Genomic DNA, 23,094 nt, shown 5'->3' on the forward strand with positions numbered 1-23,094 from the left:
ACTTCACGTGTCAAAGAACCAGCTTTTGGTTTCTTTCATTTTCTCTGTTTTCTTTTTTTAAATAAATAAATGATTTATTTATTTGGGTCTTCGTTGCTGTGCAGGCTTTCCCTAGTCACAGCGAGCGGGGGCTTCTCTTCATTGCGGTGTGCAGGCTTCTCATTGCGGTGGCTTCTCTTGTTTCAGAACACGGGCTCTAGGTTCGTAGGCTTCAGTAGTTGTGGCACGTGGGCTCAGTAGTTGTGGCGCGCAGGCTCCGTAGCTGTGGCACACGGGCTTAGTTGCTCCGCGGCATGTGGGATCTTCCCAGACCAGGGCTCGAACCCGTGTCACCTGCATTGGCAGGCGGATTCTCCACCACTGTGCCGCCAGGGAAGCCCCTGTTTATCTGTTTTCTATTTCATTGATTCATGATCTTTATAAGAAAGCACCAAGCTGTGTTCCAGAGTAGCAGCTTCACCTCACTTTCCCACCAGCAGCTCCGAGAATTCGTTGCTTCACATCCTCCCCAGCCCTTGGTAGGGTCGTTTTTTTTAGTGTCGGCTGTTTTAGCAGATCATTGTGGTCTTGATTTGCATTTCCCTCATGTCTAAGATACTGAGCATCTTTTCATGTGCTTATTTGACATCCGTATCTTTTTTTTAGTGACATCTCTATTCACATCTTTTGTCTGTTTTATTATTGGGTTGTTTGATTTCTTGTTTTAGTTTTGAGTGTCTATCAGTTCTGGAGTTGCTTTCATTATTATTGAAGTGTCCCATCCCTGGGTATAGAATTCAGGGTTAACAGAGTTCTCTCTCAGTACTCTCAAGGTGTTCTGCTGTCTTCTGGTTCCCTTTGTTCCTTACAAGTTGTTGGTCATTTGAAACATACCCTGCATGTAATGTGTGTGGTTTTTTCCTGGCTACTCAACTTTTGCACTTCTGTTTCTCGGCACTTTGACTGCTGACCTACATGTGGTTTTGTTGTATTTATGCTGCTTGGGGTTTGCTAAATTTCTTGCATCTGTAAATCTATGTATGTATTTTTGTAAAATTATCAAATTTGCACCTTTTAGGCCATTTAATTCTTTAAATATTTAATATTAAATATCTGCCCCATCCTCTCCTCTCTGGGGCCCTAATTACTCGTGTGCTAAACCTCTGGATGTCGTCTCACACGTTTCTGAGGCTCTGCCCATTTGCTGTCAGTCCTTTTTCTCTTTGTTCTTCATATTGGATCGTTTATATTAATCTATAAATTCACTGACTCTTGTCTCATATCCAGTCTGCTGTTAAATCATCAGTGAATACTTCATGTCTTCGAGCAGAGTTAAAACAGTTGCTTTAAAATCCTATCTGCTGGTTCCAACATCTGGGTCATCTGGGGTCGGTCTCTGTTCGTTTTCTTTTTCTCTCGTTGTATCTGGGTACGTAGAGTAGTCGGTATTGTATTCTGGGTATTGCAAACAATATATTGTAGAAATTCTATTTTCTGTTATGTTTTCCCAAAAAGCATGGTCTTTTTTTCCTTTTAGAAGGTCGTTAACTTGACTGGTCAGACTGCAAACTCGGGCTCACCTGTGTGGCGGCCACTGGTAGACCAGGGGTCAGCTGGAGACCTGTGGCACATTTATACACAGAACCTGGGACTCCCCACCTGGGACTTTCCTTTTGGGGGACCCCCTCTTCCCAGCTGCAATGGTTGCCCCAAACTCTGAGGTCTGGTCCTTCAGTCCAATAGGACTGCAGATTTCTTTCCGGTTTTAATCATCCATATGGTACAGACTGAGAATTGCCCTCAGGCTAAAAGCTGTTTTTTAAAAAATATCAGGAAATTCACCAGTGCGTTCCGTTCTTCTGCCCTTGGTTGCTATCCAGTCCCTGAAGGTGTTTGTTATGTGTGATCCAGAGTTTACAGTTGATGTCTGTGGGATGATTGGTCCAGTAGGAACTACTCAGCCATCGCTGAAAGCAGAAAGGACCCCTGGAGGAGCGGCCACTCCTGTCTCCTCAGGCCACGGTTACTTTGGTCGGGCGTTAGTCTGTTGCTTGTGGTCAGCAAGTAGTGACACCTTTCTTCCGTCACTTACACAGATCCGGCGGCTAAACCTTGGGACAGGGGACCACCCGGGAGTGGACTTCGAAGCCTCAGGCTCTCCTCCTCCTCCTGGAGTCCCGTGTATGGAGAGGTTCTCTTCCTGGGGCTGAGACCCCATTCCCTTCCCTGGGAACCTGGCTCATGTGGGCGCTCGGCTTTGTTCTGTTTTCAGGTTAAACAGGGCCAGTCAGACCTACTTCTTCCCCATTCACCTGACGGACCAGCTGCTCCCCAGCGCCGTGTTCTATGCCACCGTGGGGCCCCTCGTGCTCTACTTCGCTCTGCACCGCCTGGTCATCAGACCCTACCTCAGGGCTCAGAAGGAGAAGTGAGTTCACAGCACGGGGCGGGGACACCACTGAACCGCACTGTGCTCAGCTTCCTCATCTGTAACGTGGAGGTGACAGAAGCCACCTCGCAGGGCTGTTAGGGAAACTACACGCGTTGGTCCGTGTACAGTGCTTATTACCACGGTGTCTGGTCCGCACCACGTCCTCAATAAATGTTAACTAGTTCTTGTCGTTAGTTCATAGTAGTACTACTGTTAACCCACATTTCCTACTTTCAGAAAGAATTGGAGTTAGTTTACAAAACTGTTGGGACTATAAACCATGACCACAGAAATGACAAGTTTTCCTTTTTCTCATTCTAACCATTTCTTTTCCTGGCACTGAATTCAGGAGGATTGGGTTCTGAGTTCTTACATACAAGGCATGCGTTAACTATAGTCTTAGAAGTCATCGAGATATAATTTATTTTGCAGTTTCTTATAGATAAGCCATTAGCATAACATTAAATCTGAGAGGTGGTTTAGATTTGTTACTTTATAATGATCTAATTTAATAACTCGTTGAGCTTAGAGAATCTGGGAGAAAGGCATGACTCTCCTCTTGGGGCCCCTCTAGCCTTTGACTCATTAGAGCTCAGGGTCCTAATGCCTCAGGAGACTTCAGGCTTGGAGCAGAGAATGTGCTGGGTCAAGTCTGATGGGACAGGCGTGTGCTTCCCTGGCAAAGTACATGGATGTGTCTAAGGTAGTATGCAGTGTCCCTGTCAAAAGGGTCATGTGATGATGCCAGGTTGGTGGCATCTCCTGTGATTCTCACCTTCTCCGCTGACCCCTTTCCTGCGATTCTTGCCGTGTGGAGCCCTCCTCCCACAGTGCTGGGTTTCCCATGTGCTCTGCGGAAGAGGTCGGGGAGAGCCATCTGGGGACAACAGGGAAGCCACACAGGTCTGGGATGAACAGATTTACTTGAGCTCGCCTTGGAAATACTGTTTAAAGTTCTAGAACGGGGAGCTCAGTAAGATCACAGGCTGTTTGCAGGCGCAGGCCCAGCCAGGGGCCCTGTTGTCTCCCTGCCGCTAACGCCGCGCTCCTCACGTGCAGCTTCTTTTTCTCGCATTAGGGAGCTGGAGAAGCAAAGGGAAAGCACAGCCACCGACATCCTGCAGAAGAAACAAGAGGCAGAAGCTGCTGTAAGTGCTGCGTCACCGTCACCCTGCAGGTCCTTTGCTCCGTGGCTTCTGGGACTGTTCTGCCTGTCGTGCAGGGCACAGGCCGCTCTTTTCGAGCCCATGCTTCTTAAGCCAGGGCTGTGGGGGGAAGTGCTTCACACCCTGTATGCTGGTCTCAGGGGCCTCAGGTCTCAGGCTTTTCTTCCCCAACAACTTCCTTGGTCATTTCATCTTTTTTTTTTGGCTGCATTGGGTCTTGGTTGCTGCGCGCCGGCTTTCTCTAGTTGCAGAGAGCGAGGGCTGCTCTTCGTTGTGGTGCACGAGCTTCTCATTGCCGTGGCTTCTCTTGTTGCAGAGCACGGGCTCTAGGCACGCAGGCTTCAGTAGTTGTGGCTCGCGGGCTCAGCAGTTGTGGTGCACGGGCTTCAGTAGTTGTGGCTCGCGGGCTCAGTAGTTGTGGTGCACGGGCTTCAGTAGTTGTGGCGCACGGGCTTAGTTGCTCCATGGCGTGTGGGATCTTCCCGGACCAGGGCTGGAACCCGTGTCCCCTGCATTGGCAGGCGGGTTCTTCACCACTGCCCCACCAGGGAAGTCCCATAAGAGGGTTTTTTTAAGTGGTGGGGATTGTCCTCTTCCTTCCCTTTGAGTGAATTGTTTTTCCATGACCTATGATAGCAGTGATGTCCAGGAGAAACAGACAGTGGATGGGGCAGGGCTGACAGGCACTGGGCACGCAGCCGTGGCTCTCAACAGAGGTGGAGCCCAGGGAGGCCCTGAGGGTGGCATCCTTGTTCTTTGCAGGTTCAGCTGATGCAGGAATCTGTCCGAAGAATAATCGAGGCCGAAGAGTCCAGAATGGGTAAGGAGGCCTGGCCCCTTTGGGGACGGGGTGGGTGCTGGGGTCTCACAGGAGCGTGTGGTCCCTGCAGCCCAGCTGCACAGGGGGCCGCCCACCACGGCCGCCCCACCCTGACCGGGCCCATCCTCAGGGCTCATCATCGTCAACGCCTGGTACGGGAAATTTGTCAACGACAAGAGCAAGAAGAGCGAGAAGGTGAAGGTGATTGATGTGACTGTGCCCCTGCAGTGCCTGGTGAAGGACTCCAAGCTCATCCTCACGGAGGCCTCCAAGGTGGGCGCTCGGGGGCCCCGGGGTTCAGACAGGAAGGGCGTCTGGGGAAGAGGGACGGACGGCGGCCCCTCGAAGGGGCCGTTTCACTGCAGCGGAACCTCGCGTGCTGCCACACTCACTGCCGGGTGCTGCCCAGCACCCAGGTTACAGCCACACTGGAGCCGTTGACTTCATTCATCCGTTCGTTGCCAGGTATCATTGAGCCCCTACCGTGCGCCAGGTACACCAGCAAGCAAAGCATACCTCCTGCCCCCAGGAGCACACACTCTGCTTATGCCTTGCCTCATTCCAGAAGGAGCATGAGGTCGCCCGTAGCACGTTTGAGGCTCGCGGTGGGGCCCGGGGCGTGGGTGATGGAGGCGAGTTACAGCGCAGAGGAGCTCAGGCCAAAGAGCCCTCGTTCCCTGAACAGGCTGCTAGCCCCCCACCTCGGCGGGGCTTCTGTGATGACAGAGGTGCCGTTAGTGTGGCAGAAGGGTCCTACTGGGAGGGCGACGTCTAGGACTCAACAGGCAGCTTTTTGAAATTCTCGTTTCTTTTCCTCGAGCTCCCAAGTTTGCATCTTCTGTGGGCCGCTCCCTAGGGCAAGTCCAGGCCCTTCCACGCTGCTCCTCCAGGTGGCGGCAGACGGCAGTGCTGCTGGGCTTTAAACCGCCGCCTCGAGTGAGAATCTGTCTGCTCTGTCTGCTCGTTACAGGCCGGGCTGCCTGGGTTCTATGACCCGTGTGTGGGCGAAGAGAAGAACCTGAAAGTGCTTTACCAGTTCCGAGGTGTCCTGCATCAGGTGATGGCGCTCGACAGCGAGACGCTCCGGATACCAAAGCAGTGTGAGTAGCTGCCCCTGGCCGTCACCCGCCCTGTGCCCGGGCCTCGGGAGGCCCTCGGGGAGCTCCGAGTGAGGGGCGACAAGCGCCTCCCCCCTGTCCTCTGCCGGGGAGCAGCAGGCTTGGGCCTCGCGACCTGCTCGGAGCCGGGAAGCGACGCCCTGAGGGAGGGGTCAGCCCTCTCCCAGGTGGAATTAGAGTGAGCTCTGTGCTTGGAAACTGCAGCTCAGGCGGCCGCGTGGGAAGCAGACGCAGCTGCTCGTTTGTGTGCCGAACCAGACGACTGTCAGCAGCTTGTAGTCCGCTCAGCTGCAGGCCGGCAGCCTCTGGTCTGGTGATGGCCAAACCCCCGAAGTGGAAAGAAGGCGTGGAAGCAGTTGCCTTTGGACGCCCTGAGTTTGTCTTTTCTTTTACAGCTCACAGAATTGATACCGATGGATAAACTGCTTGAGAAACCAGATTTAAACGAGGCTACAAAAAAACCTTTCCCTGGGAGTCTACAAATTTGGAAACAGGAAAAAACTCCAGACGTCAGATGTGTTTATTTTATATTTCTGTAGAAGGTGGCACTGTATCAATCATGTGAAGGGACCCGCAGGCACCCCGCTTTCCGGGTGCTGTAGGTAGGACTGAGGCAGCCCCACCTGGACCGGAACCACAGCACGGCCCGTGTCTGTTCCCAAGGATCATGTCCTGCCAGGAAGGGCCCTGGGCCCCTGGAGCCTCCAGGTCCCTCCCCAGGTTCCTCAGCACGTGTGCCGGCTGCAACCCCCCAGTAGCTCTTGGTCTGCCGTGAGGTACTTATGAACACCTTGCCCTCACGCATAGGACTGTGACCTACTTTTCCTGAAATCCACACTGAACGTGGAAGATGAAACGGAAGGAAGGGGTCCCCACGAGCAGAATCTCCAAATCAAGTGAGCGTCTGTTCGGCCGCCTTCCTGGAAACCACCGCCTCCTGCTGAAGAAGCACTAAGCGAGTCTGGAGAGGGTTGTGTGGGTTTGTCAATCTGCTTTTTATCTGAGAGCAAATGGTTTTGGAAATTAGTCTCTTTTTTTCCCCTCCCAGAACTCAAGCCATTCCACTGGCACCTGGCTTGGGACAGAGGGTGGAACTCCGGGTCCCAGGAGCCACCCGTGTCCTCGCGGGAAAACGCGACGCCTCCCGCCCCGCCCCACACAGCTCAGCCCCACTAGAGCGCGGGGTTCAGGAGGAGAAGGGGACGCAGGGCTCCGGCGGGCGCCGCTCCCGCTCGCCGCCAGGAGGCGGCGCAGCTGCTCCCACGCCTGGCCAGTCCAGCTCTTCCTCACCGGGACCCCTTTTTGGGTGTCTGCTCCCAGGACCCCCCTCCTTCACTTGCCTCTTTTGTGGATGCATAATATTTCAGGACCAGGAGCCTCCTGCACAGCCTGGCCTGTGAACAGTTGCCGGAGGAGCAGAGGCCTGGCTGGTGGTGGTTCTGACAGCCTCTCCGCAGCTACTGTCAAAATCAGGCTTCACTCCTGACGCTGGTACCGGAGAAATCACTCATAACCCCCTTCCTCCACTTTTAAAACTCAGTTCAGGTTGTCCAGTTCTGTACTATTTATCTCCACTTTAAAAAGGTTTCCTGCGAGCTGCCGCTCTGAATGTACATCATGCAATAACCGTCGCGTTAGCGGAGTGCGACCTCGGCCGCAGCCTGTGTCCCTGCCCGGCGGGCGGGTCACTGTACAGGGGACACTCTCTTACCACAATAAACCTTTCCTGAAAGCCAGGGGCAGTGTTTCGGTGCGTCTGTGTCCGCTTCAGGAGTGAGCGAAATGAGGGATGTGCCCCCTCCTCACAAGCCTCGTGCAGCCCTTTATGCCTACGTTCAAACCATGGTTTAAACCATGGTTTGAACCACGGGGATCAGTTTTCTGTGTCACACATTTGCCTGAGAAACAGAGTCCAAGTTAGGAGATCACATAGGCCAGGATTCCTGTTTTCTTTAAAGGCACCTTTTTTTTGGTAGTCAGAGCTGGTCACGCCCTGCTGGCTCTTCAACCGGAAACGGGCAGGCAGTGTCAGAAGCAGCCAGGTGCGTGGCAGGAGGGGGAACCTCAAGCCAGCGCTCCCTTGTTTTTAAATAAAGGAGGAAACGCACAGCGCGGTGTAGGAAGACACTTTATTACGTTGCTCGCTTACACCTGGCGGGGCAAGGAGGTGCTCCCAGGACAGAAGCCAGCCTCAGCCACTTAGAGAGCCGGCCGTCCAGGCGACAGGGGGCCACTCGCTGCCTTGGAGAGTGCCAGCGCCCTACGGCCCCCCTGGGCCCAGCTGCCCCTCAAGGAAACGCGTTTCCTCCCCTTTGGGGAGGGTCAGCCACACTGGCCCAGGATGGCTCCTCGGGCTGTTGGTTCCAAGGATGCTCGCCCAGCTTGTGCTCACGGCCCCGCCCCTCCCGGCCTGAGGCCACTACAGTTCACAATAGGTGGAGCCCAGCGAATGTCAGGGCAGGACTGAAAGGTCCGCCCACGGCCAGAGCCCCGAGACCACTGCCCCTCCTCCCGGCGGCTCCGCGGAGAAGGCCCATCTGGTGGGCTCAGCTCTGCTGCCCCGGCCACAGCCTGGCCTGGAGTCGCGGCTGCCCCACGCCGCAGGCACGCAGGCGACTGGACATCTTCCTCATCACCAGCCTCTGGGCCTTCAGGCGCCTGCGGAGCTTTTCATTTTCCTTTAGCGTCAGGAAGAGTTTTTTTTTCAGAGCGTCTAAGTCCAAAAGGGCGTAGCTGTGATCGGACGGCTGCGTGGGGCTGGCCGGCTGACCAGGGACCCCAGTGGCTTCCGGTCTGTGTAGCGGGACCTGAGGACAGAGGTCAGTGAGAGACAAGCAGCGGCCAGGGCGGCAGGACGCACTTCCCCAAGCCCTCCCGAAGCCCAGAGCTGCCCAGTCGCAGCTAAGTTCACGGGCGAGGTCTGAATCCAGGCTACACGTCGTGGTGCTCTGGTTCAGGCACGTTTTCTTCCTTCTGTTTGAAGCAAATCCCCTCGAGCTGAGACCAGCCACGCGCTGCCTTCGCACCTGGCCCGGCCTCACCTGTGCTCCGGGGCCTCCAGCGTCCGGGGGCAGCTGCGGCGCTTCGAGCGTCGTGTCCACCTTCCTCCCTGGGCCACCCTCCCCGGCCCCCGTCTCAGGGAGGACCTGGGAATGACAGGGCAGAGGAGGCCACTGACTGACACAGAAGCGGATCCTCCCCAGCTGTTACTTGTCTGTCCCGCCAGTGGTCCCCGCACACCACCCGGGGGCAGCCGGGGCGCCTGCAGAACAGCCAGCCTCCTCCATGGCCTGGGGTCAGACCCTTAGACACGGAGCAGAAGCCAGACGTGACCAGCTGCCACTGCTTGATACTGAACAGGAAGAAGGCGGCACGGAATGCTTTGGCTTTCCCTTTTCTAGGAAACGAGAGAATCCAAACCCAGCAGGCCAGCCTGGAGGGCAGGTGCAGCGGCTCAGTCCGAGCGCTCGGTGACCAGCAGGGCAGACTCACCTTTCCCTTCTCAGAGGCAGCATCTCCACTCGGGCCGGCCGGGTCTGTGTTCTCCCTCACCAGCTGCAAAAGACACGGAGCTGCTGCAGACGGGCCCCGGGGTACGGGCAGGAGGTCCGCGCCCCGAGAGCCCGCGCCAGGCCTCGTGCGTCTTTGTCCTCACGCTCCGCCGGCTGAGGCTCAAGTAAACTGCGCCCAGAACCCAGCCCAGCTCTCCTCTCACCATCCCCGGCTCCCTTCCTTCTCCGAAGGTGTTCCCAATCGCGGGTCAGAGGCCCGGTGAAGCCAGGGACCTGTCTGATTTGTACGTGTTGCCCCAGGGCCTGGCACTCTTCAAGGTGCACAGTAGGTGACTCAGAGTGGCAGCCACATAGTGGGAAACATCCAGCTCAGAGCCTGCAGCCCCCAGACCTCATCAGAGCTGAGCTGGGGCCGCAGGCGCCAGAAACAACTCTCCCCACCCCTAGGCACCGGAGGTGCCAAGGAGCAGGGCCACCGACGCCCCCCCAGCTGTTAACCTGTAATGGCTGACTTCAGGGCGAGCAGTTTACCACAGATGCGTGACAGTAACCACACTGATTGAATGGGATGGGGTGTGGGGTTCCTAAACAGCGGACATAAGTTTCAGGTCAGCAAAATGAGTAAGTCCTAGAGCCCCGTGGTACGACATCTGTGCCTACAGTCAACGATACCGTAGTGCACTGTGTTGTGCACTTCAAAGTGTGTTAAGAGAACAGATCTCACGTTAAGTGTTCTTACCACAATGAAATGTGTATATAAAATGAAAGGCCTTCCATGTTTAAAAGAAAAAACCAAAAACTCCTGCATTAAGCACCTAGTCGGTGCCAGGCAACGTTCTGGACGTTGGCAATAAAAGCAGCGGAGCAGAGCCCGGCCCGCACGGAGCCTCCACTGGGGCAGGTGCTCACAGGGGCCAGAGAGAGCGAGGGGCAGGACAGGAAGGACGGCAGCGGGGGCTCCTGCAGGCACTGGGAGCCTGGACTTGGGGAGGGGGAGGCCGAGAGACCGGGCAAAGGGAAGATCGAGGGCAGGGCACTCCGGGCGTGTTTGCTGGCAAGTGGCAGACTGCCGCGCCTGCCCTTCCCTGCACCCTAGAACTCAGGGTTCCCATCAGCTCCCTCCCTCTCGTTCCCAATAAAAACAAACCAGCACAGGTACGTGTGTGTTCTACTGCTACTCTGCCTCCCCGGCTCCAGGGGGCGCCCGGCTCGGGCCCTCCCTCTGAGACTGGGTGCACGGCAAGGGTTTACTATGATTCGCTATGATCCCCTCACAGCTTCGAGCCCCAACTGTCCTGCCGTGAGCCCTCCTGAGCCAAACCTGCACATCCTGCCCCGCCAGACACGTCCTCCTCGGCGTCCCATCGGGAAGCCAAACTCAACGTGCACAGGACCGTTTCCTCAGGGAATCTGGGACCCCCGGTCCCCGGGGGCCCAGAGCCCTGCTCTCCCGGACCACCTCCCTCTCAGCCCACCAGGGCTGCAGAGTCGGCCCGCTCCATCCCCCTCTCATCGCAGCACCCACCTTTGGCTCAGGCCACTGTGACTGCCCTCACCTGCGAGGCCACAGTGAACTCCGAACCAGCTGCCAGCCAGAGGGCCCTTCCAAAGCCATGTCCCTGCCCACGGGCCTCGCCCAAAAACCTACCACCTGTCCACGCCCGTCACCAACTGGCCCCAGCGCCCTCCAACCAGCCTGAGCCGCTGCTGCTGCTGCTGAGTGCACCCAAATCCCCGCCACCGCCAAGCCTCTGCCCCGCTGTCCCCATCCCCACCAGCGCTCCGCCCGCATCGTCCTCCTGCGCCCCGGACAGGGCTCCGAGCCGGCGCGGAGCAGCCACAGGAGGACCTTAACGGGGACCTGGCGGGTGGCAGGTCCTCGGCCACAGGCCCCCGAGCCCGGGCTGGCAACGAGCAAGAGGCGGACGAGGTCTGAGTGTGGTGCGGCCAGGAAGGTCTCCGCCGCCCTCGAGCCCACGGAAGGACGGAGCTCTCGGCACCCTCGCCCATCAGCTGCTTCCACGGCATCTGTCGTGAAGCGTGACTTATTTTTAAAGCAGCTTTAAATTGAGAATTCCCTAAAGCGCAGGGCAGGGCCTGCTGGGCTCCAGACGCCGAGGCCTGCCAGCGCTGCCCTGGCTGCAGTCCTCGGCCTCTGCTGTCCCCGCAAACGCCACCTGTGCCCTGCGCCCAACCCACCGCCGGGGCCCCGCGGCCGCGCGCACCTGTGGGGGGCCCTGGAAGGCGAACACCGTGGGCACCGCGTTGTGCTTCAGGTTCTTGCGGTTCCCAAAGGCGCTGAAGCACTCGGGCCGGAAGTGCTCGGAGCAGATGACCGTGTGCTGCTTGGGCTCGAAGTCGCCCCGGCCGATGTTCAGCACCCATTCCTTCAGCAGCTCTGGGCGGCTGAACGGGAACCTGGGGGCACAGCAAGGAAGCGCGAATCCTCGCGGCACTGAACGCAGCAGCACTTCAGGGTCCCAGGGGCCTTTCACATCCCCACACGGCATTTTACTGGACAGCCTGGAAACTTCAGTAGCCTCGTTCTGTTAAACCACATCTACTTTGCCGTCGTGGCTGTAGGCGGCATCCTGAGACCGTGAACGTGACCAAAGAGCCCAAGCAACCTGCTCCCCGAGCCACATCTGCCAGGTAGGCCACCAGGTGGGCCTCCATTCCGGCTCCCGTGCTGGGGAAGCAGGAGTGGGAGAGACAGCCCCGCCCTCACGGAGCCTACATTCTAGAACAGGGAGACAGCCGGTCCACCAGACAGACACGGACCGTGCAGGAAGAAAGAGTAGGACGTGGGGAAGGCCACCTGAGAGGTGACATCGGAGCAGAGGCTGCAGGAAGTGGGACAGAGAGCCGTGCGGTATCAGGAGGAGAAGCAAGCACGAAGGCCCCGCAGGCGCGAGGGGGTTGCGGGCCTCGCCTCAGGCAGGAGGGCTTTCCCAGAGGCTCTGGCAGAGGGTGGCAGGTAAGTCCGCCTTGGCTGTTGTAGGAGGGCCCCCGGTGGCTGGGATCAGGGTGTCAGCAGGAGGGGGTGATGAGCGGGCAGATCTGGGATGTACTGTGAAAACCAGGCAGTAAGGTTTGCCTGTGGGCCGTGCAGCAAAGGAGGGAGTTTCATGTACTAAGACTGCGGGGGAGTGCGAGGGGCAGCTCTGGGGGGTCAGCAGCTTGGTTTTCTATGTCAGATGTTAAATTTGAGGTGCATTTTACATGTCTGAGTGCTGAACGAGTGGCAGGTGGACATGCGTGTATGGAGATGTCACTGTGGGCCCGTGCCCAGGTAAGGGTGGCAGAGCCATGAGCCTGACTGAGATGGGCACCCTGGGAAGCGAGCATGGACAGGGACAAGGCAGGGGCATGGCCCAAGCCCTGAAGTGCTCCAGCATCTGTCTGGTGTTGGAAATGAGCAGGATCCAGCCAAGGGGACTCAGAAGGGGCACTGTGACAAAGGAAGAGGCCGAGAGGTGTCCTAGAAGCCAGGTGGGAGGGGGTCTCAAGGTGTCAGCAGTCAGTTGTGTCACAGGCTGCAGAGAGATCAGTTCAGATGAGGATGCACCACTGCATGTGGCATCATAAGGGCCGCTGGGGACATGACAGAGCTCATTTGTGGGAATGGTGGGGGTGAGAGTCTGACTGGAATGGGAGAAAACCAGAGGCAACGCCACCCCCAGGTACATACCCGACTGACACTTATGGATACAGGTGCTGCAAGGCAAGACCCAGCAACAATGCGCAGAGCCATGTGCCCGTAATGGCCAAAGAAGAGAGGCACCCAAATGCCCTTCAACTGTAGAACAATTCAATTCTGGTAAACACCTTCCTAAAACACTATGCAGCAATGAAAAGGATGAGCTGCTGCTGCCAGCAACATGGAGGGCTCACAGGCACAATGTAAGCAAAGCACAGGAAAAAGTACCGCCTGTGATTCCATTCAGTGAGGTTCCAGACAGGCCAAAGCAGTCCGCCTTACCCTTGGGCACTGGGAGGATGAGGGGCTGGAAGGGGGAGCGGTCGGGGGCTCCTGGGGGCTGTGATGTTCTAAATTCACGGCAGTCACACGGGCTGTTCGCTTTGTTAAACTGGTTGGGCTGTGTGCTCATGATTTGTGCACTTTTCTGTCTGTGTGTTACATCTCAAGAGACACATTCACTTCGAAAAAGAAAACCCTTAATAGGAGGAGAGAAAGTGGAGACAGGAGAGCGGCAGCCCTTTGGAGTCCCGCTCTGAACAGGGCAGAGGAAGGCGCCCTGGCTGGAACCTAAAAGAAAGCGTGCGACGCTCGACCGATGGGCAGGCGGCCGTTCACTCGGCCGGTCCGGCATGCGGGGCGCGCAGGGACTGACTCCACAAGCTCCGCCGTCCTCCCGGGGCTCCCGCAGAGCCCTAGGTCCCGGCCCCGCGCGCCCACCCGCTGGAACGTACTCATTCCTCCTCCCCACCCTTCCTTCCCGGCATGAGGCCCGGAGATGTGAGCACCGCACACCTGAGAGACGTCAGCATCGCTCATCACGCAGCAAATACTGAACACCTACTACGTTCCGGGCAGCATCTGAGAACGAGATACAGTCCCCGGGCCGCGGAGGGGACGCACACCAAGTAACCGCAAGGGCGCAGCGCTGAGCGCGCCCCAGGCCCGCCACGGCCTCCCCCGCGCGCGGCTCCCCGGACCGGCGGGAGGCTGTGCGCCGGAGGGCAGGTTACTCAGCCTCTCCGACCGTCTCCCCGCGCGCCCAGGCGGCCGAGGCGGCGCCGGGCTTCCCGGGCTGGGACCTCGCCGGTCCCCGGGCCGCCGCCCCTCCGCGAAGGGCTTGGCCGCACGCCCTCGGGCCTCCCAGGGACCGGGCAGCGGCCCCGGCGTCCCCACCCCCCGCGCGCCAGGCCTGGGGCTCCGGCGGGGGCCGCGGCCGCCGGCCCGGGCGAGGCGAGCCCTCGCGCCCCCCGGCGCCCCCACCCCTCACCGGTGGAAGGTGAGCTGCTTCCTGCGATTGCTGTAGCGGTTGCAGCACTGCCGGGCCGCGCACGACTTTGGCATCTCCAGACACCAGGCCCGGCTGCCCCTAATAAAGATGGCGGCGGCGGGGCTTGAGGGAGGGGCAGGGACACCGGGAGGGGCGGGGTCATGGGACGGGGCGGGACTGGCGAGTGGAGGAGGAGCGAATGGGGCGCGGCCAGTAGGAGAGGAGGGGCCTGCGGGAGGGGCGGGGAGGGGCGGGGCCAGCAAGGAGGTTGGCAAGTGAAGGCGAGCCGGGCTCTGCTCCGCGGCCAGCATCTCGCGCGGTGTCCGCGACCCGCGTCAAGGGGTGCTTCTGGGCCCAACTCAGGCCCAACACCCCCAACTGGGCTGGCCGGTGCAGGTTTCACCCCGGTTCGCTGAAGCCCGTCACCTTCACCTCCTTGCTTTGGAGCCTGACACCCACCCACAGTCTTGGACAAGGCTCACCACCCACTTGGGCCACTATTTTCAAGATTTTAAGAGGTGTTGATTCACACATTTTGGCAGCTCCAACGTCACAGGAGGAAGTACTAGCTGACCACTAGCTGGTACCATATTAGTTAGGCAGACACAGCTGATTGACAGAACAGGCTCAGCCACTTGGGACCCCTAAATGTAAAGGGCGGAAGGAGCACCCGGGGCGGGGGGCGGGGGATGTGCTAATCCCGGTTGCAGAACCTGAGGAGGCGGCAGCTTTTACAATGCAGGGTAACCACTCACTGGGATTTAAGCTAATGCACAATGGGATGAAGAAACTGTGAAAGCTATTCCTGTCATTCCTATTGCGGTTTGTTTCTGGAGAATTTACTAGAAAAGTATATTAAGGGCTGTGAGCATTTTCCATCCTGCTAAACCAAACTCAGACTCTGACTTCCCAAGTCTTCACTAATCATGGTTTGGGGGTGGTGATGAACAGTCTTTCAACAGAAACACCTGAAGCTAGACATGAACCTCAAAGTAGCAATATATTTATTTACAAAATATACAGTTTCACAGAAACAGCTTCGCTTTATACACATAAGCTTTATAATTACGCAGAACCATGTAAACGATGTTAAGTGTCCGGCCTGGCCAAAGCCAACGGGAGGGGCCTATTTTTGGGGTGACAACTTTCCCTCCCCCTACTCCATTAGCCTCCAACCAGGAGCCCCTACATGGGCCGTATCTAATTTGCATAATGCTGATTGCAGCTGCCCAGCTCACTCTAACAGAAAAACCAAGGTGTCTTGACTTCTTAGACACCAGCCACAGGGGTAAACATGTCAAAAGAACAAAAAGGAAATGCAGGAAACAGAAATGGAGATGAATATTAAATGCCTTCCAGAGGCGTCACCAGGAATTGAATCTTCTAAGAGCAATACAGCAATTGCCAGGGTTGGCAGTTCCACTCTAAAATCACACCTATTCTTAAACACACTTTCAAAACTTTGCGGAGTTTTGTTTTTTTCTTTAAAGAGAGAAACACTTTGAAACTTTGGCTACTCTCATGGTGAAGACACGGGACAGGCAATGTCATGGGGCAGATCTTTGGCAAATTCCTCTCCAGCTTTTCCTGGACGTTTGCCCTAGTCAGAGCCAGACAGTTGTCTGAGGAGAAGGATGTTTCTAAGCCACCTTCTTACTATTTTTCTCTACAGCAGAACTTCTCCCTTGGGGATCTACACAATAAAATGGGTTTCAGAAACTATCTCTATTTTTGTGTTAATAGAAGCAACAGAATTAAAAATAAAACAAAAAGGCAGTTGGCTGGTCAACCATGAAAGATACTAGGACAAAATATAGGCTCTGATTAGCCAGTTACAGTTCAACCCCCCTGGTGCTTCAGTGTGAGAATGTAGACCAAGTTCACCTGGTGGCCCTGCACAAGGGGACCACGTGGAGAAGCCCCCAGCAGAGAGGCTGAGGGTCCATCTTTTTTTTTTTTTTCTTTTTTTTTTTTCCCTACTTCCTTTTTTTGAGAGTCCATCTAGATGTAAATAAATATGACTGACTTGGGCATCCTTCCCTTTTCACGCTTTATAGGAAACAATGTTTATGAAAACATACCGATCGATTTATAAAAAAACTTTTTTTTTTTAACAAAAAAAAACATTTTTGAGAACAAGTATTTGAACTGCTAAAGAGCAATGTCAACTTCAGAGAAAGCTGAAGCCCTCCCTCTCCCTCGAGCCCCAGAACCACCCGTGTCCCGGACCACACTGCCCTCAAGCAAAGGCCTGCAGGGGCTCCAAACTCCCAGGCTTCTCCAGAGCTGGCCTGCACAGGGGTCTCCCCAGTCCAGGGTCCTAGTTTAGACCTAAGGAACTCTGCACAGTTCAGTGGTACATTCCTGGAGACTGATGTTACCATATCACTCACTCACCACTTCAAACCAAAAGAAAGGCTTCGAAGTCCTAACCTTGCCCCATGCAACCAACAGGCCAGCCTGTATGAGGGGCATACTAAGAAAAACCCGTGGGAGAGGCCTTCCTCCCAATTTTCCCTTACCCCTCTACGTAGAGGAACATGGTTCCCCAGTGACTGCCTAACCTTTAATGCTGCTACTAGAAAAAAGTGAGGGAGAGAGACAAGGAGAGAATCCCGAGTGCCCCCTCTCTTGAAAACAGCTTGCTGGGCACCCCCAAGGCCCTCAGAAGCCAACTGGAGAGAAAGGGAACCCAGTCAGAAGTATACCAATACTTTTGGCTATTTCGTGCAAAAAGACAGGTTTTTTTTACATCGTGCAAAACAGGAAACTGAGTTATGAACACGGGCCACCTTGACCGCCCCCCGAACCGACCCCCCTTTCCACAGAGAAGCAGCTGCATACTGTCCCTTTTAACAAACAGAAGGAAACCTGGGGGTCGCTAGCTAGCCCACCCCCCGGCTCCTCTCAGGGTGAGACCAGAGGACTCCAGCGGGCAGCCCCCAAGGCAGGGGAGAGGGCGGACCACTAAGGGAGGGGCAGCTTTGATGGTTGCTGTACAGACGCCTATGATAAAAGACTTACACTCGAGAAGAAGCTTACAGGTATGGCTGTTCATAAACAGGCCGGGGAAACTGAAGATCTCCTCTCGCCAACACAGCGGAAGCAGGAGTAACAGCTAGCACTTGTTCCAATTGGCGGGAGTTTGTTAACAATGAGAGTAAGAATTCACAACTACCACGTACCCTCATCTTCAGCTGGACCAAACCCACTGCGCTTGGGTGTGTAGTCCACCTCCACTGCAGAGAACACAGCTCTAGCAGCAGCTTTGGCCAACGAGGATTTTATTCAGTCACTGGCTATGTACAGTTTATACCTTGGACAGCTGGTCCTTTCGCTTAGGCACCTGAATGGCAGGGGTCTGCCCGCACCAGAGCTGAGAGTTCTGTGCTCAACTAAGACCAGGGCCAGCAGGCCCATCGTCCCTTCCGATTCCTCGCCCACAGTCTGCTTGCTCTCCAGCAGTCAGTCCAGAAACAGCTTCCGGGAGCCCATTCGGGACCGGTTGGAACGGCGGATGTCAAACTTGGAGTCCCGGCACTTTTGGCAGACAAACACTTCCGGAACGTTGGACTTCCGGATTTTCGCACAGGACAGGTGAATCCAGGTATGGCACTCGTTACACTCTATCATGGGGCGGCCAGCAAATGGCTTCATGCAGAAGCAGGTGACGAGGTCCCAGGAGTCGTCGTCTGAAAGGAGAGAAGCACATAAGAGGAGGGAGAAAACTTCTCACAACCCCTCTCCGTCAGGAAAGCCGCTCTCCAATAGGACAGAGCAGCTGAGCTGCGGTGAAACCGATACTTCCCTCTTAAAATGCAGCAAATGCACAAAAAGCGCACTGAAACACGTGGCACCAGGAATTACCTGCGAGGTGTTTACTTACGAGCTGTGTTATTTTTACATTTTGAGGTCTGTTCTGGAATCTCAGCTGTCCTCAGCTGCGATCACCCCTTCCTAAACATCTCGGCATCCACTTTCTTGCACCTTTTCCCCTGGAGGTGGTAGGGCACGCTCCACTGTCACACTCCAAGGAAGGGACCGCGCTGAGACCCCTCTTACCATCCCCTCGTCTGACCACCCGCCCGTGGCACGCCGTCCTTCAGGGGCCACTCACCTGAATCCACCATGATGTCCTCATCGTTGCCGGTGCTGTCCTCGTCCCGGAACACCACCTGCTTGCCCTGCCGGACGATAGTCCGTTTGCCTTCAGTTTTTATCTCTTTGACCTGATCCGGTGACACCGTGGCACAAGACCCACTGGAAGGAGTGTCGGAGTCCCAGCCCGAACAAGGGTCGCCGGGGGCCTGGGGGATATCCTGCAGGGTAGGGCTCGTGGGGGTCTCTGCATATGGGTCGGCGGCTTCCAGCTGCAGCAAACCCCCCATGTAGCCCTCCTTCCCGGGCACGTCACTGTCCCTTCGCTTCCTCTTCTTCTTCTTCTTCAGCTTGTCGGTCTTCTTTCTGTCCAGCAGGAAATTACTGGGCTTGGCTCGCTGCAGGAGGGTGGGCTGCAGGTGGCCAAAGCAGCGGTCAGAGACTGGCAAGGGCACGGTGGACGAGATGTCGCTGAAACCAGCCTCCCAGCCATCACTGTCAATGGTACCAGCAGTGCTATTAGCAGGGCTGGGGCTGCTCCTCAAAGGGAGTTCCTGAAAGGACAGAGACAAAGGTGGCGGGTTCTGATTATCCCAAACAGCCCCCAGCACCAAGAGCTGGCCCAGAGCAGAGCTCCCCAGGGCCCCCGGCCAGGTCGGGCTGCAAACGTGGGAGATGCACAAGCTGGAGCTTCCCAGCTCTCACCAGCATTATTCTTTAGGAACAGTGTCATTAGTTCTTTAGTGTGACCTTCCAGCTAGAACATGAACCCACACAGAGGGCCCTCCAGCCCTTGCTCAACCCTCCCCCCTGCCCGAGTCAGGAACTTAGTTGATACTCAATACGTATCTGTGAAAGGAGTGCTGAAGATGCCCTCACACTCTTATCTTTCCTGATTGTACAATCTCCCCTCAATCTGTCCTCCCAAAGGATGTACGTTTTAAATTAAGTGAATGTAAAATAATTGTGAGGATTTTCTGACGTCTCAAAATATTGCAAAGTCAAAGTAGGTAATTACTGCCCCAAAGCAGTGAGTTCAACTCTATGGTTCCTTCAGATCAGTCAAGCACTTTTATTTGCAAATAGTGGCAACGTTCTGCATGGCACGATGCAAGCATTATCCACCTAGCTGGTGGCAGAAACAATAAGCCAGTGCTGGGTCTGGCCTCCTAGAAATACTGGATTCCTTTCTCTTTAACCTTACATAATATGAGGAAGCCCCTGAAGTTTGCGCACCATGGCAGCGCTGGTCCACAGTTCTGCCCATTTCTCAGCAAGAAAAGAAAAATGCCTTCATTTACATGGGATTTTGGCCACGAGTCCCTGAAGATTCTGCAATGTGGTGTGCATAGCAACCAGGAAGCCACCCACCAGGCAGGGCAGGGTGGACTGGGCCTGACCATCTGATCAGCTTGAACCCCAGGCTCCACCACCGATTAGCCTGTGACCCAGGATAAGGAGTTCCCTCTCTGTGCCCCAGTGTCCTCATCTTTAAAATGGAGATACATAGAGAATTCCCTGGCGGTCCAGTGGTTAGCACTCGGCACTTTCATTGCCGGGGCCCGGGTTCGATCCTGGGTCGGGGGAACTATGATCCCGCAAGCCACACAGCGCAGTGCAGCCAAAATAAACAAACAACAAATAAAATAAAATGGAGATAAATAATAGCTCCCACCGCGTATCACTGTAACGGCCAAAAATGAGTGCCTGGCCGTAGGAAGCCCCTGATAAGTATGGGCCGTTAAGAGCAAGCAGATATCAAACACATTATTTGTAAGCAAACTTTGAAAGTTTATCAAACTGTTTCGAGACAAGCCTGCACCACTTCCCAGGCTGGTCCAACTTTGTAAGATAGAGTTCTGCCCGACTATTGACTCAAGTCGTCCCAGGGAACCCCTTCCAGAGCCACCACCGTGTCAAACACTCTGGTTTTGCTGCCGGCAAGAAGTCAAAAGTGCTGAAAATTACCTCCTTTGGATAAGGGATGTAGCCTGCGTAGGCCAAGACAAAGGTGCAGAACTTGTTGAAATCCTCCACGGTCCTGCGCCTCTTGGAACTGGGGGAGTACTCCTGTTAACAAGCGAGGAAAGGGAGGGCGTTTGAAAGCAGACACGTACAGGGGGGGTCGCAGAAACAAAACTAGGCAAGCTGGGGCTTTTAGGAGCTGCCAGTCACAAATACACCCTAGATTTACAGACACTCTAGAACAAGATAAGGGAAGTTTGGGTCAAGAAATAACACTGTGGGGCTTCCCTGGTGGCGCAGTGGTTGAGAGTCCGCCTGCTGATGCAGGGGACACGGGTTCGCGCCCCGGTCCGGGAAGATCCCACATGCCGCGGAGCGGCTGGGCCCGTGAGCCATGGCCGCTGAGCTTGCGCGTCCGGAGCCTGTGCCCTGCAGCGGGAGAGGCCACAGCAGTGAGAGGCCCGCGTACCGGAAAAAAAAAAAAAAAAGAAAAAAAAAAAAAAGAAATAACACTGTGTTCAGAAGTTGAAAGGGGGGGTATTATGATGTTATGCCAAGAATACTGGGAAACTGGTTAGGAGATAAAAGCTTGCACAAAAGTCTATTTCTTAGCAGTCATGTGGCTCTTTTTTTTTGACATTATCTGTTAGTTTCTACAGGTCTATCAAGAGCCTTTTTTGCCACAAATTTTCCACTTTGAAAATAAGCTCCTGCTGCAGCTGTAACTAAAGTCTTTTAAGTGACTTCAAAAGTCAACTACTCCGTAACATTCAGAACTCAGACCTGGGACCCTAGACCTGAATCTCCCCTTACCCCCACCCCCCCCACACCGAGCCAGGGCTGCGTGAGGACCCCTTCCTCCTACCAGGCTCTCTCCTCCAGACGAGACACTTCCCCGGATGGTCCCTCCACTGCTTCAACATCCGGGGGCCAGGCACCCAAATAAATATTCCCCAACTCAGAGGATAAACCAGAAACAATCCTGCTACTACCATTTGCACGCTAAAGATGAAATACTAGAAGTTTTGGCTTGTGTGTCCCATCCCCATTCAATCAAGAAACGCCCTCGACAAGAACAGATTTCCTCCAGAGGAAGAGAGGAGCTCCAGATGAAAAAGCTCTTATTTGCTCCTAAGCAAAGCAACTGTGTTTCACTTAGGTTCATTCGACTAGCGCACTTAGGTTTTCTGCAAGCATTTCATCACCCACCCCAAGCCCATCCTTAGGAGCTCGGCTAACACCTCCAGAGCCTAAGGGCCCGCTCCACGATAGAGTGAAAGTGGGGGAGGAAACGAGGCGGTGGGCTCCTGGACCCGCCCCAGCCCAGCGCGCCCGGAAAACTGCGCGGCCCAGGCCTGCCACCCGCAGGTCTCCTTCCAAGGGCTACACTTCTTTTGATTTTCTCAACTCGGTGCTAGCAAACCGCTTATGACCCCACCCCTCGGCCGCCCGGACCCTGAGGGCCGCGCAGGTCAGCGGAGCGCCGGAGTCCGCGCGGTGCCCAGCCCTTCCTGCGAGGGGGAGAGCCTGCCCCCTCCCCGGGAAGAACTGAACGCCCTCCCTCCGGCCGGGTGGGAGGGCCGCGGCCCTCAAACTCTCGGGGAGAAGTTTTATTTCGGCGGGGAACGTGCAGAAGTGGGTCAGCAGCCGGGACGGACGCAGAGTGGGAGGCGGCGGGGGCCTCGGGCCCGGGGCGGGGAAGCCGCGCCGCCCCTTACCGCGCCCGCCGCCCTGGCCCCGCCGCCTGTAGGAAAAGCAGATGGCGGTGCGGCCCCCTCCCCGCCCTCCCGCGGAAGCCGCCCCCCACCGACACTCGGCCCCGGAAAGTGCGGGGCCCATCCCGCGGGGGAGGGGGCGCGAGTAGCCGGGCACGATTCGGGCTCCGGTACTGGCAGGCCCCGCGAGCCCCCGAGGCGGCAGCGCGGCGAGCGAGCCCGACCGGCGCCGCCTCCCCTCCCCCACCCGCCCGCGGCCAGACCCGCACCCCGGACTCGGCGGGCCTCGGGAGGGGGAAGGGGAGGGGACCGCGGCGGGGCGGGGGTCGGCCGGGAGAACCGAGGGCCGATCCCCGGAAGGAGGGAGAGCTGGGGCGGGGCGAGTCAAGCTCGGGGGAGGGGGCCCCGGAGGGGGACTCGAGCGTGCCCGGGGTGGGAGCAAGGCTCGGGCCGCCGCGGGGGTGGGGACCCCGAAGGACGAGCCTCCCCCACCCCAGCCGGAGGGGGCGGGGGCCGAGCGGGAATTAGGGGGCGGGGCGCGGGCCACCGGGCCCGGGGGATTAGGGGAGAAGGTGGGGGCGCGAGGAACGGAGTCCCCGTCCGAGGGGGCCGCGAGCCCCTCCGGGAGGGGGTGGGGGATTCCTCCGAGAAGCGGAAGCGCGGGGCGGAGGCAGCTCGGACTGACTCCCCGGGGGCGGGGAAAGGGTAAGCCAGGCCGGCGGGGAGGGGCCGGGGGCGCAGACAGGTCCCCGGGCTACGCGAGGCCGGGAGGGGTGATCGCGGCAACCCGAGAGAAGCGGCGCCGGGAGGACGCGGACACCCGCGGAAGGGACACCAAGGAGAGAGCGGGCGGGGAAGACCGGGCGCGGGCCCGAGTGGGGGGCGGGGTTGGGCACCCGGGGGGCGACGAAGGATAGCTGGGGGAGGGGAGGGCGGCGCTCGGCCGGCGGGGGTCCGGCTCCGGAAGCATAGGATCGGGGTGGAGGCGGTTAGGGGCTATCGGGACGCAGCTCTCACTCACCTCCGGGTGGAAAGCGGCGGCGCAGGAGTCGGAGTCCATGTTCAGGGTGGGGGGCGGCGACAGCGGGAGTGCTGGGGCCGAGCTGCGGGCGCCGGGCCGCGGGGCCGCTCGGGGCCGGGGGCTCCGGCGGCCGCGTAGGGCGAGGGCGGACCCGGGAGGGGTCGCCCCGACTGGAGATGATGAGGGGCTCGGTGTGTCGCGTCCCGGGCACTGTACTCTCGGGCCGGCGGCTCCACAGCCGAGCAGAGTTGTCGATGCAGCTCCCGCGACCAGCGCGACTGGAGAGGCGGGAGAGTCGC

At 57.0% G+C, this 23,094-nt stretch overlaps 3 protein-coding genes across 4 annotated transcripts in view; 1 reads left to right on the top strand and 2 right to left on the bottom strand.

Moving 5' to 3' along the window:
- Positions 1 to 7,222, top strand: part of DNAJC11 (DnaJ heat shock protein family (Hsp40) member C11) — a 71,243-nt gene extending 64,021 nt beyond the window's left edge. The window contains exons 11-16 of the mRNA XM_082833965.1: positions 2,252 to 2,407; positions 3,489 to 3,558; positions 4,339 to 4,396; positions 4,527 to 4,669; positions 5,367 to 5,496; positions 5,910 to 7,222. Of these exons, the coding sequence (XP_082690091.1) occupies positions 2,252 to 2,407; positions 3,489 to 3,558; positions 4,339 to 4,396; positions 4,527 to 4,669; positions 5,367 to 5,496; positions 5,910 to 5,935 (583 nt within the window). The 3' untranslated portion in view covers positions 5,936 to 7,222. The remainder of the gene's footprint in view (positions 1 to 2,251; positions 2,408 to 3,488; positions 3,559 to 4,338; positions 4,397 to 4,526; positions 4,670 to 5,366; positions 5,497 to 5,909) is intronic.
- A 437-nt stretch (positions 7,223 to 7,659) lies between these two features.
- On the bottom strand, positions 7,660 to 14,090 carry THAP3 (THAP domain containing 3). Of its 2 annotated transcripts, XM_082832630.1 has the most exons (6): positions 13,997 to 14,090; positions 13,522 to 13,587; positions 11,252 to 11,444; positions 9,007 to 9,069; positions 8,556 to 8,660; positions 7,660 to 8,321 (listed from the first exon to the last, which is right to left on the bottom strand). In XM_082832630.1, the coding sequence occupies exons 2-6, from the start codon at positions 13,536 to 13,538 to the stop codon at positions 8,061 to 8,063; spliced, it is 639 nt and encodes a 212-aa protein (XP_082688756.1). In that variant the 5' UTR covers positions 13,539 to 13,587; positions 13,997 to 14,090; the 3' UTR covers positions 7,660 to 8,060. The 2 variants fall into 2 exon arrangements, with proteins under 2 accessions (XP_082688756.1, XP_082688755.1); XM_082832629.1 differs by lacking the exon at positions 13,522 to 13,587 and having other exon boundaries at positions 13,997 to 14,072.
- A 2,603-nt stretch (positions 14,091 to 16,693) lies between these two features.
- PHF13 (PHD finger protein 13) lies at positions 16,694 to 23,094 on the bottom strand. The gene is made up of 4 exons (XM_082832918.1): positions 22,796 to 23,094; positions 20,063 to 20,164; positions 18,114 to 18,648; positions 16,694 to 17,688 (listed from the first exon to the last, which is right to left on the bottom strand). Exons 1-4 carry the CDS (start codon positions 22,832 to 22,834, stop codon positions 17,462 to 17,464), a joined length of 903 nt encoding a protein of 300 aa, XP_082689044.1. The 5' UTR covers positions 22,835 to 23,094; the 3' UTR covers positions 16,694 to 17,461.

Source organism: Leucopleurus acutus (genome assembly GCF_964270905.1).
Source record: "Leucopleurus acutus genome assembly, chromosome: 2".
Lineage (NCBI taxonomy): Eukaryota > Metazoa > Chordata > Mammalia > Artiodactyla > Delphinidae > Leucopleurus > Leucopleurus acutus.